Here is a 21120-nt window from a genome sequence, read left to right on the forward strand (position 1 = left end):
GGGGGGGGGGTGGGGGAGAATGTGATGGCTTCTCTGTAATGTTAACTGCTGAGGTAATGGTTTCCCTGTAGCTGCAATGTTTGGGTTATGACTGGAGATAACGGGGCTTTGGTATTCAGGGCTATCCAATGGGAGAAGTGTTATTCTTTCTGGTTTGTCTGGGAACTGGGGTTTTTGCGGGTTGTTCGGTTGAAGAGAGTGAAGAGGAAGGACACGTGCGGAGCACGCTGATAGACCACTGGATGGCGTGTATTGGAATCCGAGAGTCCGAGGATCAGCGATGTTTCGGGCTGAGGTCGTTCGTGGAAGAATGCCTGCTGCGTGAGCTCCAACGTATTTTGAGACTTTAACTGTGGGCCCTTTTTGTTTTTTTCATACTAATCTTATATTTGAATTAAGATTCATAAAGTTTATCACTTGATTGTAAATGGTGTACTGTCTGATATTTTGCATTGTGGGTTTGTGACGGGAATACATTTCACATCATCCACCCAAACTTGAATACCCTGTTTGGCGGGGCCAAAAGCTGATTCCCTTAGACAAACGTGAGCGGCAAGCCAGGTGGGTTACACTATCAAGTGAGGAATTCAAACCTGTTGAGGATGTGGACAGGAGCATGACTGGAGACGTACCAGGAGTATCTAAACTAATATGAAATGTGATGGCATGAAGCTGCAACAGAACTACATGTGTGCTAAGTAGCAAAAAACAACACGAAGTGGCAGAGCTAAGTGGAGTCAGAACCAATGGCTCAGGTCAGAATTTGCAGTCTTCCTGTATCTGCTTTGTGAATGGTGTTGACAATCAAATAGCTGACAGAGGAGGATTCACCATGAACAATCACAATGGTAATAGTGTGGGCATGCTAAAGGGAAGGCAACCATTTGTAGTCATGTTTTGTTTGAAGTGCCAAGGTGGTGTTGCATAGTGGTTTCCACCACCGTAGAAGCCAATCTTCAGCTGAGTTAATTCACTTCATGTGATATTAAGTAATGGCTGGGAGCACTGGATGCAGTAAAGGCTATATGTAAAGAGGGTTTCTTCTTTTTGTTAACTAGCAGGAATGCTAATTTACTGATAACGAGAATGGTATTCCTTTGTAAACCAAATGGGGATTAATTTTCTTTCTTCTGAGTCTGTAAGCTTTTGTTGACGGGCTTTTGGGCAGATCGGCGCGAGGGGGTCGAGAGAGAGGACGCAATGCTCTAAGCTGGGCGAGGATCGGACCCCAAAGGGGGGTCCGAGGCCGGGAGATTCTCCGAGGAGGGGGGGGTTGAAGCTAGATGTGCTTGGTTGACCACTCGGAGGGTCCTGAGCTGTTTGGAGAGTCGAGGAGTTCGGAGGGTCCTGAGCTGTTTGGAGAGTCGAGGAGTTCGGAGGGTCCTGAGCTGCGAGTCGAGGAGTTCGGAGGGGATCGAATGGTGGCCAGAAGACTTCAGTAATTGAGCTCCAACGGTTGTGCACGAAGTGGTTTGGACTTTGATAAGTTTGGCGCCTTTTCTTTAATTTTCTCTTCATATATACTGTATCGTTATTAATCACTTAGTTATAGTAACCTTTATAAATTGTACTCATTTAATCGCATATGGTGTGCTGTCTGTTTTTGGGCGAGGCGGGGACATCACACAGCATCCACACCAGCTGATTACCCAGTTTGGCGGGGCTGAAGGCTGCTCCCCCTAGACGGGAACGAGCTGAGCGAGCCTGAGGCGACCCAGGGAGTTACATTGTGGGGTGCTCGTCCGGGGTTGATTTCTGTGGAAGCTGTGTGATCACCCTCTTTAAATTGTGTCTGCGGCGAAGAGCTGGTGTGCCTTTGTGGGTGTGCGATTGCTGGTTATCGCGGTGTGTGTGTTGGGTGGGGTGGTTGCTTTTGGCTGACGAAATGGTGGTGGGACCATGGGTTGTCCGTACTGTTTGGAGATTGAGGAGTGACAGGTTGGGATGTTTCAGCAGTGGTGAGCTCCGCCCGGTTATTGGAATAATGTCCAGCCCTAAAGGGGCGGAAGCGTGGGCGGAGCGGACCCCTCAGTTGTTGGGTGAGTGGCAGTGCTTGGCTGAGGAAAAGCGACAGGGACAGGTTGAAAGTTTGAGTAGGCGGGCTGGTGACTTTGTTAGAACTGTCGGGCGCAATTTCCTCGAAGTGACCGCTGCCAGTTCTGGGAAAGTGTGGGAAAATGCGTGTGGTTCGACTGGAAGTCAAATGCCGCAGCTGGGGGGCTTATCATATCCGTGGCAGGAGATTGGTGGGAAGTTTTTAGGGTATCCTTTTTTGCCTAGGGGGGCAGATAAATTGCTTGTGGTGCCAAGGGGATCTGTCAAGGGGATCAGTTGTTCCGTTGATTCGAGAGGTGTCGGGAAACTTAGAGGAGGCCCAGTGGGGGAACGGCTTGGGGTCTCTGGGGGAGCACGTTCCCAGCAATGTACCAAGGAACTCCCGAAAGGAGCAGACCCTATTCCTGAAGGCTTAGAGGGGCCATGCGCACAGGTGTTGTTACGGATGGATGGAAGTCAAGTTAAAGCCATCCTCAGCACCGGGGCGCCGGTGAAGTTGCTGTACAGTTTGTTTCATAACCGTTATTGGAAGCATTTACCCTTGACAACATTGAGGACACTGGAGATTCGGGGTACCAGTGTCGGTGATTATCCAGACAACGGTTGTTGGTCAGTGAAAATGGAGTTCTTAGAGGCAAATGTGGAGGAGACTGAGGTTCATGAATCGTTAATGCTGATGTGTCCGGACCCTGTTGAGACGGGCAGCGTTTCTGTTCTAGAGAGAACCAAAATCCTGCTGGTGCGCTTGGGAGCCTGCCCGGAGGAGGCGGGTGAGCGCTGTTTGGAGGCATTGTCGATGCACCCAGGGTTTCGAGCTGCTTGTGCGGACGTGTGTAGCAGCATTGGGCTGATAACGAATTCAAACAAGAGCCAGTGGTGGTACGGCCTGGGGGAAGTATCTGATGGTGAGACCCTCTTCGTGGACGCTGCGAAATACCACAAGGGAGGGGAGTTGACTGCTGAAGACACCTCGGAGAGAGAGAGGTTGCGGCGACTGGCCCCTACAGCCGTGGAAGATGTAGGCAGCGTGTGTATGGATTATATTGCGTTGAAGAGGCGCACTGTCAGTGACCAGAATATGGCCCTGAGGGCCAGAGAGGCGATGGCCTGTCTGAGTGGTGTGAAGTGGTTTAAGGTGCTGGATCTGAGGAGTGAATGTTGCCAGATCCCGATGAGTGGGGCCAACAAGGAGAAGACGGCCGTTATAAGTTCCCTAGGAGTCTTCGGGTCCGAAAAGATGCCACAGGGCATATCTGGAGCCCTTGCAACCTTCCTGCGGGGCAGGTGGAAGACCATAGGGGATGTGGAGGCGTTTGGAGTTTTGGTGTATGTGGATGATCTCTTGGTATTTGGATTTGCCTCAGGAGAATATGAAGTGAGGTCGTTGCAGGAGCAGCTGAGAACTACCGAGTTAAAGTGTTTTCGGGACACGTGCCAGGGCTGGCGAAGGTCGCAGCTCGTGAGAGACTGTCTCTACGGAATCAAGTTTGAAATGAAGACGGAGAGACTGGAGAAAGTGATCTGGAACCATTCGGAAGACTTACAAGTTGGAGAGAATGAAGAAAGTTGTCTGACTGAGGGTAATAGCAAACTGAGAACCCGGAGAGGGGAGTTTGCGGAGGTGAAGAAATTACAGATGAATCTCAGAAGAGAGAAGCGGAAACTTGAAGGGAACCTGAAGATGACCATCGACAGTTCAAATGAAGTGCAAAACCTGAAAGTTGATCTGGAAGAAGTCATGAGGAAGAAAAAGCTGGAGAGAAGTGCAGTGAATACTGAACAGGAGGCTGAAGAGACTGCGGGAGCAGTGCAGGCCACGTGTTTCCGTTTGGAGAAGATCAAACAGCAGCTACCGATCACAGGAATGAGGAAGAATACAGATTCGATGGATGATGTGCTGGATGTGTGGTACATGCTGCCTTTTGCTGACTTTCCCTCGATTGAGGAAGAGACCTTTGGCCCTTCTCCCATTGAGTCAGGTGTAGCGGGGAGGGTTAGCTGTGTGCAGTGTGAGGCATGAGTGAGAGGTTGAGAGAGGAGGTGGTAGTGGGCCCAAGGTATCCCCAGTTGTGTCCGAGCCTGAAGGGTTTAGGTGAGGGGGTACGGAGGTCTCAGAAGGGTTAGGGAACTCCCAGATAGTTGGCCTAAGTAGCGCCTGAAAAACAGGGCGTGAGGTTTACTGTGTGGGGAGGAGATGTCCCTGTTTGTGCTTGGGTTACGGTGTGTTGGCAGGAAAGGTGGCGAGTTATTTAGTAGTCATGAGGACATGACTTTTATTTGGTGGAGGGAGAGTGTAAAGAGGGTTTCTTCTTTTTGTTAACTAGCAGGAATGCTAATTTACTGATAACGAGAATGGTATTCCTTTGTAAACCAAATGGGGATTAATTTTCTTTCTTCTGAGTCTGTAAGCTTTTGTTGACGGGCTTTTGGGCAGATCGGCGCGAGGGGGTCGAGAGAGAGGACGCAATGCTCTAAGCTGGGCGAGGATCGGACCCCAAAGGGGGGTCCGAGGCCGGGAGATTCTCCGAGGAGGGGGGGGTTGAAGCTAGATGTGCTTGGTTGACCACTCGGAGGGTCCTGAGCTGTTTGGAGAGTCGAGGAGTTCGGAGGATCCTGAGCTGTTTGGAGAGTCGAGGAGTTCGGAGGGTCCTGAGCTGCGAGTCGAGGAGTTCGGAGGGGATCGAATGGTGGCCAGAAGACTTCAGTAATTGAGCTCCAACGGTTGTGCACGAAGTGGTTTGGACTTTGATAAGTTTGGCGCCTTTTCTTTAATTTTCTCTTCATATATACTGTATCGTTATTAATCACTTAGTTATAGTAACCTTTATAAATTGTACTCATTTAATCGCATATGGTGTGCTGTCTGTTTTTGGGCGAGGCGGGGACATCACACAGCATCCACACCAGCTGATTACCCAGTTTGGCGGGGCTGAAGGCTGCTCCCCCTAGACGGGAACGAGCTGAGCGAGCCTGAGGCGACCCAGGGAGTTACATATAGGACCAGGGAGTGTCAGGGCAGCAAATGAACAAGTGCAGCATGAAGCTGTGATGCTGAAGATGTGCACTCCAGAACTTGACACACCTTCTGTCAAGATGTTTTTTGTATATCTATGACACTGGCACCTACCATGTGTGTGGAAAATTGCCCAGTAATGTCCTGTTCACACTATACAGGACAAACGCAATCTGGCTAATTACCACCCAAGCAGCCCATTCTGAATAGCAAAGTGATGAAAGATGTTTTCAACTACACTGTCAAACAGAACTTTGTCACCAACACCCACTCACTGATGCCTAATTTGGGTCTTATCAGAACTATTTATCTCTGGACATCATCACAGCTTTGGGCCAAAGAGTGGTATTCTAGAGGTTTGAGTGACTTTTGAATATTAAAGCAATATTGGAGTGTGTGCAGTATCAAGTACCCTGGTAAACCTGAAGTCAAAGGGCATGCAGGAGATTGCGTCAGTGGTTGGAGTTGTACCTCACACTAAAGGTGGTTTGATTGTTGGAGGTCAGTCATCCCAGTTGCATCACATCCCTGTAGGAGTTCCTTGGGATAGTAACATGGTCACATGATCTAGATCAGTTTCATCATTTAGAATGGAAGTGGACTTACATTATTACACGTTCAATTCCATTTGCAACTTCAGCAAATGACGCAGTCCATGTTTGCATGCAAGTTCAGGTTAACAAGTCAGACATGGCTGATATTAGCAAGTAATATTCAAACTATAAAAGTATCAACCAATGTCACTTTAACAAGGGAGAGACTAACCAACTACCATTGACATTCACTGACATTATCATCAAACTCTCCCTTCACCATTAATCTCCTGATGTCACCATTAAATAGAAGGTCAAATAAATCAACCACACAAATAGCACGGTAGCAAAAGCAAATGAGAAATTGAGTCTGTGGCAGTGCGTGACTTGACTGTCCTTTGGATACCCCAAGGCCTTTACACCCTCTATCAGGAACCTGAAAGAACAGTTGTTGAAACTCCAGTTATCCTTGAAAGGATTAGTGCAGTGTCAGCAAGTCGCAAGCAGCTCAACATTATTTGAGCTGAAGCAGCCATCTTGATTGGTGCCAGGTGACATTCGTAAACATTGTTCCATCATCAGTGCACAATGGTTGTGTGTGTAATCCATAAAATTTAATTAAATTGTCCAGTTTACTCCAACAGCACCTTCCAAACTCAGGACCTCTACTACAAAGAAGGACAAGTCAAGAGGTGCATGGGAATTTAGCACTGTCCACTCTGTTCTGATTTTCGAGTGTATCACCGCTCCTTTGTGATCTTTGGTTTAAATTCTGAAAGCATGTACTTTCAGCGGGAGGACTGCAGTAGGCCATGTCACACCTTGAGCAGTTAAGTACAACAATGCTAGCCCTTTCGGTAAAGAAAAATGATGTATTTTTTTTAAAACAGACGACATGTAAATCTAACTTTTAATTGGATTGGAATACAAGCATTGGGTCTTTAATTTAATTGGCAGAAAAATGCAGATTAATGTTTGGATCCTTGTCGAAGAGTTGAAAAAAGGAAAATTAATTGGAACTTCCTAATGATGGTGAGCAGCAAAGAAAGTGCCACATTTGTTGAGTCAGTTACCAAAGAAGTGCTATGCAAGGTAGGGACCAGACAAGATATAGCCCAGGCTACTTGGGAAACGAGGGAGGAAATTGCTGAGCCTCTGGCTATGATCTTTGCATCATCAATAGGGACGTGAGAAGTACTGGAGGATTGGAGGGTTCCCTTGTTCAAGAAAAGGAGTAGAGATAGCTCAGGAAATTATAGACTAGTGAGTCTTACTTCAGTGGTGGACAAATTGTTGGAGCAGATCCTCGGATGCAGGATTTATGAACTTTTGAGGAGATATATTCTGATTAGGGATTGTCAGCATGGCTTTGTCAAGGGCACATTGTGCTTTATGAGCCTGATTGGATTCTTTGAAGATGTAACAAAACTCATTGATGAAGGTAGAGCAGTGGATGTAGTGTATTTGTATTTCAGTAAGGCATTGGATAGGTTCCCCATGCAAGGCTCATTCAGAAAGTAAAGAGGCATGGGATCCAAGGAGACCTTGCTTTGTGGAACCAGAATTGGCTTGCCCGCAGAAGCAAAGGGTGGTTGTATATGGTTCGTATATTCTACATGGAGGTCAGTAACCAGTGGTGTTCTTCAGGGATCTGTTCTGGGACCCCTCCTCTTTGTGATTTTTATAAATCACTTGGATGAAGAAGTAGAAGGGTGGGTTAGTAAGTTTGCTGATGACACAAATGTTGGGGGTGTTGTGGATAGTCTGGAGGGTTATCGAAGGTTAAAACGGGACATCGATATGATGCAGAACTGGGCTGAGAAGTGGCAGATGGACTTCAACACGGAAGTGTGAAGTGGTTCATTTTGCTGGGTCAAATTTAAAGACAGCATATAATAATCATGGCAGTGTGGAGAATCTTGGAGATCTTGGGGTCCATGTTGATAGGACACTCAAAGCTGCTGCGTAGGTTGACTGTTGTTAAGAAGATGCATGGTGTGTTGACACTTGTTAGTCGTGGGTTGGGTTCGAGAGCTGTGAGTTAATGTTACAGCTATGTAAGACGTTGGTCAGACCCCACTTGGAGAACTGTGTTCAGTTCTGGTCACCTCACTTCAGGAAGGATGTGGAACCCATAGAAATAGTGCAGATGAGATATACAAGGATGTTGCTTGGATTAGAGAGCATGCCTCATGAGAACAGATTGAGTGAACTTGGCATTTTCTCCTTGGAGCGACAGAGGATGAGAGGTGACCTGAGAGAGATGTAAAGATGATGAGAGGCATAGATCGTGTGGTTAGCCAGAGATTTTTTCCCAGGGCTGAAATGGCTAACATGAGGGGGCATCAGTTTAAGGTGCTTGGAAGTATGTACAGAGGGGATGTCGGGTAAGTTTTTCACACAGAGAGTGGTGGGTGCATGGAATGCACTGCAAAAGTGGTAGAGGTAGATACAAAAGGGTCTTTTAAGAGACTCTTAGATAGGTACATGGAGAGTTTCTGGTGATGTCATCATCGAGAATGGCAGCTTAAGTCACTAGCTCCTCCAGAAAAAAGTGTATTAAGCCCTGTTAACCCATCAAATACAGTATTTTTTGAAAAATATTTGAACTGAAAAGAGGGGCAAGAATGGGGAAAAGGAATGAAAATAAAGGAAAAAGCGACACCGCGGAGCCTGCGGCTGAGAGGAGTGCAGCAAGCAGCTCTCCTACCTGACCGCGTGCTAGCGAGGCGGATGCTGGGTCTCATTCAGGCAAAGTGGCAAATATGATTGAAATCCTGAAAGAGATAAGGGAGTTCCGGAAAGAAATAGAGCAGCAGCTCCATGATATTAAGTCAGAACTCGCCAGCATCAATCAAAAAATAGCAGTGGCAGAGACTCGAATTGAGAAGGTGGAAAATCGCGTTCAAAACATGGTACAGATACTGAGTAAGACAATAAAAATATTAAATCACCAAGAAAGTAAACTACTTGACCTGGAGGAAAGATCACGGCAGAAAATTATCAGAATCTACAACGTTCCAGAAGGGGCGGAGGACTCGTCTGTGATGGAGTTTGTCGGAAAGTTACTACGGGACACGTTGGATCTTCCCTCGGTTATGGAGCTGGAAGTCGAAAGAGCCCCATCGTGCGCTCGTCCAGAAACCTACCCAGGATAGAAAGCCACGCTCAATAATAATTAAATTCATTCAGTACGGTACCAAGGCGGAGATTCTCCGAAGGGCCTGGGGTAAGAAGAGTGTTTTTAGACGATAAATTAATATATTTTGACCAAGATTACCACCCCCCCCCAGCAGTCCTACAGAAATGCAAAGAATACTCTGAAGTAAAGCGAGTACAAAAGCAAAAAAAAGATTAGATTTCAAACTCCGTACCCTGCTAAACTTCGAGTGTTTTATGACGATGAGATGCAGTTGTACCAGATAGTGGAAGAGGCGACTACAGACATGAAGGCCAGAGGGTTGCCAGTCTGCGTGACCAAAATGAGAGAAAGCCTGGCTGAGGAATTATCCTACACTGCTTGGGAAATAGTGCGAGAATCGAGAAGGCAGGAGATGGGAGGAGGCCAAGAGAAATCTATCAGGAGGAGACCGGGAATTCTTCAAAGACAGTCCTCACCTCCTTCAGAAGAGCCATAAGGTTTGGCTAACTTTAAAAATGTTGAGAAGCTAAATGGAAGCAAAAGTAGACGGTGATATACCTACCTTGAGAAATACTTATTATAATGTGGATTTTATATTACTTCGTAGTTGTTCTTTATTCGCTCACTTCTTTTTCCCCACCAAGATGAGAATATGTGTGTGTGTGTACGCGAGCGTGCGCGCGCGCACACACACGCGCGCACACACACACACACACACACACACACACACACACACACACACACACACACATCTTTTCTGTGTAATGGATTTGTTCACTGACTTTTATGAATACTGCAATGGGGGCCCTCAATTCACAAGTAGGAAGGGTTATCCCCCACAGCTAGACATTTCCTCTAGTTCAACGCAGGGACACCTACTAGAGACCTCAGCCTTGGAATCACATGTTTGTTGCCATTTTTATTATTATTTGTGTTTCTTGGTTCTTATTTGTTCAGGGAGTAGATTGATTAAGTTATATTCTAATTTCAATGATACATTGACAGATAAATACAGATGGCTAAGGACAAGGTAAAATTCATTTCTTTAATGTCAATGGGCTCTTAAATACAATCAAATGTAAGAGAATTTTATCCAACATGAAAAAAGAACAAACCCATGTAGTATATTTACAGGAAACTCATTTAAGTGAAAATGAGCATAAAAAAAACTAAAGAGAATGGGCTTCACTAAGCTATTTTTCTCATATAAATCAGGACATAGGAGAGGAGTTGCTATTCTTATCTCAAGTAAGCTAAATTTTGAAAACGTATTCGAAATGGGAGAGAAAGAGGGGAGATAAAGAGGGCAGATATATTCTGGTAAGGGGGAATATAGATGGAAATTCAGTTACTCTATTGAATATATACTCACCCCTGGGAAGTGATATTGGTTTCTTTCAGAAAATTACTGATATTATAGTAACAGAAACAGAAGGTCTCCTGATTATATGGGGGAGACTTAACTTTACAATTACAACCAAAGTTAGACTCTTCCAATAGAAAAACCTATGAAACAAAATCTTTACATAAGAAAGTTAATATACTTTTTGAGGATGTTGGTTTAATTGATATATGGCGGTACCTTTTCCCTGACAGAAGGGATTACTCATTATTCTGCTCCCCATTCTGTATATACAAGAATAGACTATTTCATAACTTTTGGAAAAGACAAAGACAAAATAAACACGTGTGGAATAGGGACAATAGATGTAAGTGATCATGCACCTATATATTTATGTTGATTTTGACCTACAACCAAAGAGTACAATTTGGAAAGTAAATTCAAGTCTACTCAATGATCCATACTTTAAGGAACAAATTGAAAAAGAAATTGGTCTCTACTTAGAATTTAATGATAATGGAGTGGTTTCACCTCCCATTTTATGGGATACTCTGAAGGTGGTCTTAAGAAGGAAAATTATAGTGATATCTTCATATAAGAAAAAAATAAGGAATAAAACATTAGAGGAATTACAAAATAGGCTGAAGGAACTAGAGAAAAAACACAAAGTGAATTTGGCACAGGATACATTAGGGGAAATTAAAAGAATTAGGAATGAAATTAATAGTTTGGCTATGCAAGAAATCAGGAAAAACAATGTTTCTGAAATGAAGACATTATGAAAGTGGATTGAAATCTATGAAAATACTGGTGTGGAAACTGGAAAAAAAGATAGTAGAAAATAGAATTCATAGAATTAGGGACCCAAGAATGAAAATGATTAAAAAAAAATAAGCTAAGTGAAATTCAAGAAGCTTTTGAAGCGTTTTACAAAACTCTGTATTCCAAAGTTCCGGGGGAAGCATAAGCCAAATTGACACCACCTTGAATTCCCTAGAATTACCCACTTTAAGCGAAGAACAAAATAGAGCGATGACTGCTGACATAACTGAAGTTGAATGAAAAGCTGCAATTAGTAGGCTTAAATTAAGCAAGTCACCAGGATCAGATGGGTATTCAGCAGAGTGGTACAAAGAATTTAAAAATGTGTTAATTCCTGATTTACTCCCCACACTGAACTGGGCTCTAAAAAAAAAAGGCACAAATGCCACCCAGTTGGAAGGAAGCGATAATCTCAGCTATACCGAAAGAAGGCAAGGATAAAATGGAATGTGAGTCATTTAGACCAATTTCCGTTCTTAATGTAGATTATAGATTATTTACCTCCATCATGGCCAAACGATTAGAGGAGTTTCTACCCATACTGATACGTAACAATCAGACTCGTTTTATACGACAACGCTAGACACAAGACAATATATGAAGGACACTTCACATTATGGATCATATACAAAAAAATAAAATCGAAGCAATAGTGATGTGTGGACGCTGAAAAAGCATTTTATTCGGTTAATTGGAATTTTCTTTACAGAGTTTTACATAGATTTGGTTTCCAAGACAATTATTAAAACTGTACAGACACTATATGACAATCCTACTGCTAGGATTAAAATCAATGGGTATTTATCAAATAGTCTTACCCTAGAAAAGGGCACGGGACAGGTTTATGCATGGTCAATGCTACTCTTCGCTTTATATCTGGAACCATTAGGTCAATACATCAGATAAAATGAAGATATCAGGGGAATTACTACTAAAGGGATAGAGCATAAATTGGCTTGTTACGCGGATGACATTTTGATTTACCTAGGGCAGTCAACATACTCTTTACCTAAATTGATGCAATCCTTTGAACAATATGGTCAATTATCAGGATACAAGATCAACATAGATAAAACCCAATTACTTTCATATTACTATAACCCACCAAGAGAAATTGAAAGTTGATACCCCTGGGCATGGCACACGGTCTTTCAAATATTTGGGCATCATTATGCCAAAAGATTTGGCAAAATTATCAGAATGTAATTATCAGCCTTTATATAAAAAAATTAAGGAAGATGTGGCAAGATGGAACCTGATTCCTTTTTTCCGTGTCCGTTCAAGGATTGAGTCTATTAAAATGAATATACTGCCCAGACTGTTGTATCTCTTTCAGACCCTAGCAATGGAGATTAATCAAAATCAATTCAATGAATAGAACAAGATGCTATCAAGGTATATTTGACAGGGTAAAAGGCCTAGTCTCAAATTTTGCAATTAGCAAAGGAAAAGGGGGGATGGGGCCTACCTTCTCTTAGAGATTATTATTTTACAACAGTTGAGAGCTGTGATATGTTGGTGCAACCCATCATAAGACGCTCAATGGAAAAACATTGAGGAGTGGGTACTTCCCATCCCCATACAAGCAATTTTGGCTGATAACCTGCAAAGGTACATAAGTACTATTGCTAGCCCATGGGCAAAATTGACTCTTAAAATATGGAAAACTATTATAAAAGAATATAATCTAGAGGGAGATATTGCCATTCTTAAATGGTGTGCATATGACTCAGATTTTACACCAAATAAACTGGATGCTAGATTTAAGGACTGGACAGCTAAAGGAATAACAGTTCTTTGCAACATGATGAAAGAAGCAACACTGTTCAGTTTTGAAATGCTTAAAGAGAAACACTTATTAGAAAAACAAGATTTTTATCGGTATTTACAGATGCGACAATATGTTAATAAGATGCTTAAAGATGTAACCAAGGCAAGTACATGCTTGATAGAGCTCTTTAGAAAAGCATACAATTCAGATAATGGTAGAAGAATCATTGCAAGCACGTATAAGGGGCTGTCAAATCTTAAAACACATTCGACTTCATACATTAAAGCAAAATGTGAGAAGGAAGGAGGGATAATTATATCTGAGGAAGAATGGACAACAATATGGAGGTATCAATGGAAGTGTACCAATTCACAGAAATGGAGGGAGTTTGGATGGAAAAAGTTGATGAGATATTTTATTACACCCTCTCAGAAATCCTATTATGATAGTAACCTCCCTGTTTGCTAGAGAAATTGTAGAAATCAAAATGCAAATCATTATCATATTTTTTGGGACTGCCCTGTTATCAAAAACTGTTGGAGGGGGATACAGTATGCCCGACAAGGCATCTTTAAATGTGAAATACCCTTAGAGAAAGACCATATATTTTGGATATATACCTCAAGAATGGTTGAAAAGAGATAAATATTTAATGAATATACTGTTGGTGGCTGGTAAAAAGACTCTTAGTTATCACAGGAGAACTCAACTTTAAATGCATGGATGGAAATTACAATGGACATTTACAAAATGGAGAAGATAACAGCATCTGTAAATCATAAGCTAGAACAATTTAATTTGGGAAAAATGGTTTAACTACATAATGCCTGATAGGCCTGATTTTATTCTCAATGAATTTGTTTTTAAAAAAAAAATCACTCGCTACTTGTACATAGTTCTTTCCTTTTGCTTGTTTTTTTCTTTCCACTCTTTTCTATAAGTGTATACCTCAGATAAATACTTCATGGAGATTTGTGATATATATGATTATATGATATATACAATGTCTGAAACACATCTTATGGAAGTGTTTGATGATGAACTTCAATAAAAAAAATTACAAAAAAAATAGATAGGTACGTGGAGCTTAGAAAAATAGAGGGTTATTTGCTAGGGAAATTCTAGGCAGTTTTTAGAGAAGGTTACATGGTTGGCACAATATTGTGGGCTGAAGGGCCTGTAATGTACTGTATATTTCTATGTTCTATGTTCTATAGTTGGGTGGGAGGAGAGGTGAAAATTTACTCATTTACCTAAGCTATTTGATTACAATATAGGTTTGTGAAGTTCAGTTTTCTTTTCTTTTTGAAGGACTGCAAAGTTGGAGAATGAAGCCATCATAAGTGAGGAAAAGTTTGAGGCTATCACAAAAAAGTGGTTATCAGCAAAAGCTCATAAGATTCCCCAGGATTTGAGTGACCTTCTCGTGAAACAGCAGCAACTATGTGCTCAATTAATCAAAGAAAAAAACAAGCTTATTAATACATTGCAGAAGGTAAATTGTTTATGCATTAGAAAGTTGGGTGAATATTTAGTGGTGAGTAGTTTGACTTTATACATTGTTTTTTTTTTATCACATTTTGGGGATTCATAATTAAAATGCACATTCTCTGCAGGTTATAATTTATGGGTACAAATTTGTTCGGCACCCTTAGGACAAGGCAAAGCAGTTGAGAATATTTTGCTTTCTTTATCCTAGATTTGGGTTTTGAGTCTTTTCCAGTCTCACAGAGTGGGTGTATATGTTCCAGTGATAAAGACTTATGATGAAATAAGTTTTTGCACAATTGTGGAAATAGTCTTATTTGCTGTTCAAATTAATTTTTCTTTTGTCTTGAATGGTGCTGAATTTACAAACCCCATTTCCAGAAAAGTTGGGATATTTTTCAAAATGCAATAAAAACAAAAATCTGTGATATGTTAATTCACATGAACATTTATTTAGCTGACAAAAGTAGAAAGAAAAGATTTTCAATAGTTTTACTGACCAACTTAATTGTATTTTGTAAATATACACAAATTTAGAATTTGATGGCTGCAACAGACTCAACAAAAGTTGGGACAGAGGCATGTTTACCATTGTGTTACATCATCTTTCCTTTTAATAACACTTTTTAATCATTTTGGAACTGAGGATACTAATTGTAGATTTGCAATTGGAAGTTTTGTCCATTTTTGCTTGATATAAGACTTCAGCTGCTCAACAGTCCGTGGTCTCCGTTGTCTGATTCTCTTCTTCATGATGCGCCATACATTTTCAATAGGAAATAGATCTGGACTGGCAGCAGGCCAGTCAAGCACACGCACTCTGTGTCTACAAAGCCACGCTGTTGTAGCCCATGCAGAATCTGGTCTGACATTGTCCTGCTGAAATAAACATGGACGTCCCGGGAAGAGTCATCACCTTGATGGCAACATATGTCCCTCTAAAATCCTAATATATGCCTCAGAGTCAATGGTACCTTCACATACATGCAACTTACCCATGCCTTGGGCACTGATTCACCCCATACCATCACAGATGCTGGCTTTTGCACCTTTTGCTGATAACAATCAGGATGGTCGTTTTCGTCTTTGGCACGGAGAACTTGACGCCCGTTTTTTCCGAAATCTAGCTGAATTGTGGACTCATCTGACCACAGCACACGGTTCCACAGCCTTTCGGTCCATCTGAGATGAGCTTGGGCCCAGAGAACTCGCCAGCGTTTCTGCATAGAGTTGATGTATGGCTTCCTCCTTGTGTAATACAGTTTCAAGCTGCATTTCTGGATGCAGCGACGGACTGTGTTAAGTGACAATGGTTTTCCGAAGTACTCCCAAGCCCAGGTGGCTATAATTGTCACAGTAGCATGACGGTTTCTTGGGCAGTGCCGCCTGAGGGCTCGAAGATCATGCGCATTCAACAGTGGTTTCCGATCTTGCCCTTTACACACTGAGATGTCTCTGAATTCTTTCAATCTTTTCACAATATTATGTACTGTAGATGTTGAAAGACCTAAATTCTGCAATCTTGCATTGGGAAATGTTCCTTTTGAACTGACTAACAATTCTCTCACGAATTTTGGCACAAAGGGGTGAGCCATGACCCATCCTTGCTTGCAAAGACTGAGCCTTTGATGGACGCTACTTTTATACCCAATCATGATACCTCACCTGCTACCAATTAGCCTGCTTAATGTGGAGTCTTCCAAACCGGTGTTACTTGAATATTCTGTGCACTTTTCAATCTTATTTTAACTCTGTCCCAACTTTTGTTGAGTGTGTTGCGGCCATCAAATTCTTATTTTGTGTATATTTACAAAATACAATTAAGTTGGTCAGTAAAACTATTGAAAATCTTTTCTTTGTACTTTTATCAGTTAAATAAAGGTTCACGTGAATTAACATATCACAGCTTTTTATTTTATTGCATTTTGGAAGATATCCCAACTTTTCTGGAAATGGGGTTTGTATTTTCATTTTTAGAATCTTTTTATTGATACATAACCTTCTACAGCTATAAAATGATACAAAACTTCAACAAATTAATATGTATACAATTAATAAAGCTGAAGAAAAAAAGCTGATCATAATATATAAAAATGGAAAATAAAACTTTATATATAAGGAAAAGAAGGAAAAAAAAGAACCCTGTCTAACTAAGGAAAAAAAAACCCATTAGGAATCAACCCCCTGAATAATATTAAGTACATATACAGTAGTGCCAATAACTCCGAACCTCCATCCAATTGATTAAGTAAGGTTTAGGAAAAGACAATTCAACTCATGTGTAAATGTTGAATAAAAGGTCTCCAAGTTTCTTCAAATTTAACTGAAGGATCAAAAACCACACTTTTAATTTTTTCTAAACTCAAACAAGAAATAGTTTGAGAAAACCACTGAAATCCAGTTGGAGGATTAATTTCTTTCCAATTCAATAAAATAGATCTTCTAGCCATTAATGTAACAAATGCAATCATTCGTTGAGATGAAACAGATAAACGATTATTATCCATCATTGGTAAACCGAAAATTGCAGTAAGAAGATGCAGTTGAAAATTAATATTTAAGACTTTTGAAATAATACTGAAAATATCTTTCCAATAATTTTGTAAGCAAGGACAAGACCAGAACATATGAGTCAATGAAGCAACATCAGAATGACATCTATCGCAGGTTGAGTTAAGATGAGAATAAAATCGAGCCAGTTTATCCTTAGACATATGAGCTCTATGTACAACCTTAAATTGTATTAGGGCATGTTTAGCATAAATAGAGGACGAATTTACCAATAATAAAATTTTTTCCCATTGCTCAGTAGATATAGGACAATGCAACTCTTCTTGCCATTCCTTCTTAATTTTTTCTGATACATCTAAACTGTGAATTCATGATCATCTTATAAATGATGGCTACTAAACCCTTTTGTTAAGGATTAAGGGCTAAAATTCTATCTGTAATGTCCAATGGACATTCTTTCGAAAAAGACTGTAACTCATTATACGAAAAATTTCTAACTTGCAAATATCTAAAAAAAATCTAAATATCTTTTTTTTTCTCTTTTTTGGGGTTTTTCTTTTTTTTCTCTTTTTACTACTTTGTTCATTAATGTTCTGGGTTTGAGAGGTTATATTTTTATTATTACATATCTGAATGTCTATTTAAACTAATAATTATGTACTCTCAAACATTTTGTATTCATGTTTCATTTATGTTTGTTTAAAACTAATAAAAAGATTTAAAAAGAAAGGAATCAACCCCCTGGAGCAATACATTTTACCATCATCTTGTGTGTGTGTGTGTGTGTGTGTGTGTGTGTAGAAAAAGAGTCATCAACTGCCCATTCATATTTATAAAAAAAAAAATAAAATTGGAAGGGAACCATATAAAATAATTCAAATTAAATGATAGTATTTGGCAAAAGACTCCCATCTTTTCTCAAAATCGAATCGGGGATCAAAAGTTCTACTTCTAATTTTTTCCAAACTGAGACATAACATTACTTGAGAGAACTATTCAATTAATGAAGGGGCAGAAGTATCTTTCCATTTTAATAAAATAGCTCTTCTTGCCAATAATGTAACAAATGCAATTACATGTTGATCTGAAGATGAAGTGTAGAAATTAATTTTGCAGAAATTCTGAAATGTTATGTCTTGGGTGATTTTAATTTGTGATCAGCTCCTTCAGCCTACAGAACTGCACATAACTTGTAAAGTGGCTTGTTTCTGACTATGTGCCAAAAGGATTTGTTCCTCCACTGAGCAAAAAAAAGAATCAATTTGATGTGACAGCTTGTTTGGTCACACTAACTCTCTTTGACTCAAATCTTATAGTTCAGGCAGACGTTGATTATGTCTTGATAAAATACTTCTTACAATATTGATTGCCAAAAGAACTGTTATTGTCAAAATTAGAAGCACACTTCATCTAAATTCTGCCTCCTCTTATTTCATGACATTTCTTTAATGGCTTTGTATACCTAGTTAAGCTGTTGCCTCATAGTTCCCGTAACCTGGGTACATTTTGATCTCTCTACCGACTGCGGAGTTACGTTTTAACACTGACTGCATGTGTTTCCTTGGGGTGCTCCAGATCTCCCCCCCCCCCCCCCCCGCAAAGACGTGGATTGTTAGGTGAAACGTTTGCTCTGAACTACCAATAGTTCACACATGAGTCATAGAATCTGGCGGGACTCGGTAAGTTGTGTGGAAGAATTAAATGGGGTTAGTGCTGGGGTTCCAAATGTTTTTTTTATGCCAAAGACCCCTACACCTATCTGAGGAGCCCATGGACCCAAGGTTGGGAATCCATGGGTTAGTGTAATATCAAAGGTATACTTGGTAAGTGAGAGGCCTGTAGAAGTGAAATTTTGAGAGTATAACACTTGTATGTGCCTGTCAGAATAAAAGATAAAGATAACAGATGCAGGGAACCTTGGTTTTCAAGAGACATTGAGGCCCTGTTTAAGGGGGAGAAGAGAAGTGCATTGCAGGTATAGGTAGGTGGGAACAAATGAGGTGCTTATGGAGTATAAGAAATGCAAGAGAATGCTTCAGAAATCAGGGGGCGAAAAGAAGGCATATGGTTGCTCTGGCAGACAAGGGAAAGGAGAATCCTAAGGGATTCTAGAGGTATGTTAAGAGCAAAGGAATTGCAAGGGACAAAATTGGTCCTCAGGAAGATGAGAATGGTAATCCATGTGCATAGCCAAAAGTGATGGGGGAGATGTGAAATAATTTTTTTACTTCTGTATTTAGTCAGAAGATGGACAGAATCTATAAAAGTGAGGCAAAATAACATCAACTTCATGGACCCTATACAGATTACAGAGGAGGAGGTGTTTGCTGCCTCGAGGCAAGTTGGTGTAGTTGGTGATAAATCCTCAGGGCCTGACAAAGAGGCAAGTGTAGAAATTGCAGGTGGCCTAGTATAGATATTTAAATCATCCTTAGCAACAGGTGAGGTACCAGAGGATTGGAGGATAGCCAATGTTGTTCCGAGAAAGTTATTGGAAGTTATTTAGAGGGACCAGATGTATATGGATTTGGATAGACATGGACTGATTGAGGATAGTCAGCATGGTTTTGTGCATTGTAGGTCATGTCTAACCATATCTTAGAGTTTTTCAAGAAAGTTACCAGTAAAGTTAATGAAGGCAAGGCAGTGGACGTTGTTTACATGGTCTTTAGCAAGGCATTTGACAAGGCCCTGCATGGGAGGTTGGCCAAGAAGGTTCAGTTGCTCAGTATTCAACATGAGATAGTAAGTTGGATTAGATACTGACTGTGGGAAAAGCCAGAGAGTGGTAGTACATGGTTGCCTCTGACTGGAGGCCTGTGGCCAGTGGAGTGCTGCAGAGATCAGTACTGGGTCCATTGTTATGTATCAATGATCTAGATGATGTGGTTAACTGTATTAACAAATTTAACAATGACACCAGGATTGGGGTGTAGTGGACAGTGAGAATGGTTATCATGGCTTGCAGTAGGATCTGGACGAGCTGAAAAAATGGCAATTGGAATTTAATGCAGTGAGTTGTGATCTTGCGTAGTGAATAGTAAGGCACTGTGGAGTGTGATAGAACAAAGGGATCTGGGAATACAGGTCCATAATTCATTGAATATGGCATTACAGGTAGATAGGGTTATAAAGAAATCTTTTGGCACATCAGCTTTCAAAAATCAAAAGTAGTGAGTACAGGAGATGGAATGTTACATTGAAGTTGTATAAGACATCGGTGAGGCCTAATTTGGAGTACTGTGCGCAATTTTGGTCATCTATCTGCATGAAATATGTAAATAAGGTTGAAACAGTACAAAGAAAATTTACAAGGATGTTTCTGGGTATGGAGGACCTGAGTTATAATGGAAGATTGAATAGGTTAAGACTGTATTCCTTGGAATATTGAAGATTAAGAAGAGAGTTGATAGAGGTATACAAAATTGAGGGGTAAAGATAGAGTAAGTGCAAGCAGGCTCTTTCCACTGAGATTGGGTGGGACTAAAACCAGAGGTCATAGGTTAAGGATTAAAGATGAAAAGTTTAAGGAGAACATGAGGGCTATCTCTTCATTCAGAGTGTTGTGAGAATGCGGAACGAGCTGCCAGTAGAAGTGGTGGATGTGAGCACGATTTCAATGTTGTAAGAGAAGTTTGGACAGGTACATGGATGGTAAGGGTATGGAAAACAGGTCGATGGGAGGAGGCAGTGTAAATGGTTCAGCACAGACTAGATGGGCTGAAGGATCTGTTTCTGTGCTGTACTTTTCTATGACTCCATCATTATAACTTGGTAGTTGTGCATATCTGGCTGTGGAGGGACCTGTTTCCATACTCTATGACTTTATGCTTTTTACCTTTGCCCCATTCAAAGCTATTGCCACTCATGTCTTGTCATTGAACCAGTCTATCCTGCCAGTTACCTGTTTATATGGGCTTTTGTCTTTTCAGCTCAGGCTCTAGACAGCATTTGACTTGGTATTGAGAACCTCAAGACTATTTATCAGAAGCAAAGAAAAATTCTTCGTAAGTGAGTGAAGGAGCACCTGACTCATGAACTACTCCATCACTTACAGTATCAGACACCTCTTGTGCATTGTGTAGAGCAGTTATTGTTTCCCACAATGGCCTCATTAACCTCTTCAGAATCTCAAAATGGATAAAGCAAATCATCCTCAATCCCAGAGTTTCGCTTGAGAAGGAAAACCCAAGTGGACATTGCATATTACCGGAAGACGCAGGAGCAGTATTAAGTCATTTAGCCCACTGAGTCTGCTCTGCCATTTCATCATGGCTGGTCCAATTTTCCTCTTAGCCCCAATCTCTTGCCTCTCTCCTCCCCACCCCCCCAATACCCCTATCATAATCCCTTCAAGAATCTGACCAATCAAGAATCTATCAACCTCTGCCTTAAATGTACATACAAACTTGCCCTCCGCAGCTGCTTGCAAAAATGAATTCC

At 41.1% G+C, this 21120-nt stretch overlaps 1 protein-coding gene across 1 annotated transcript in view; it reads left to right on the forward strand.

Moving 5' to 3' along the window:
- Positions 1-21120, forward strand: part of drc1 (dynein regulatory complex subunit 1 homolog (Chlamydomonas)) — an 89121-nt gene that overhangs the window by 16654 nt on the left and 51347 nt on the right. Inside the window, exon 4 of the mRNA XM_059981750.1 lies at positions 13990-14173. Coding sequence (XP_059837733.1) covers positions 13990-14173 — 184 coding nt within the window. The remainder of the gene's footprint in view (positions 1-13989; positions 14174-21120) is intronic.

The sequence above is a fragment of the Hypanus sabinus genome, chromosome 10, assembly GCF_030144855.1.
Source record: "Hypanus sabinus isolate sHypSab1 chromosome 10, sHypSab1.hap1, whole genome shotgun sequence".
Taxonomy (NCBI): domain Eukaryota; kingdom Metazoa; phylum Chordata; class Chondrichthyes; order Myliobatiformes; family Dasyatidae; genus Hypanus; species Hypanus sabinus.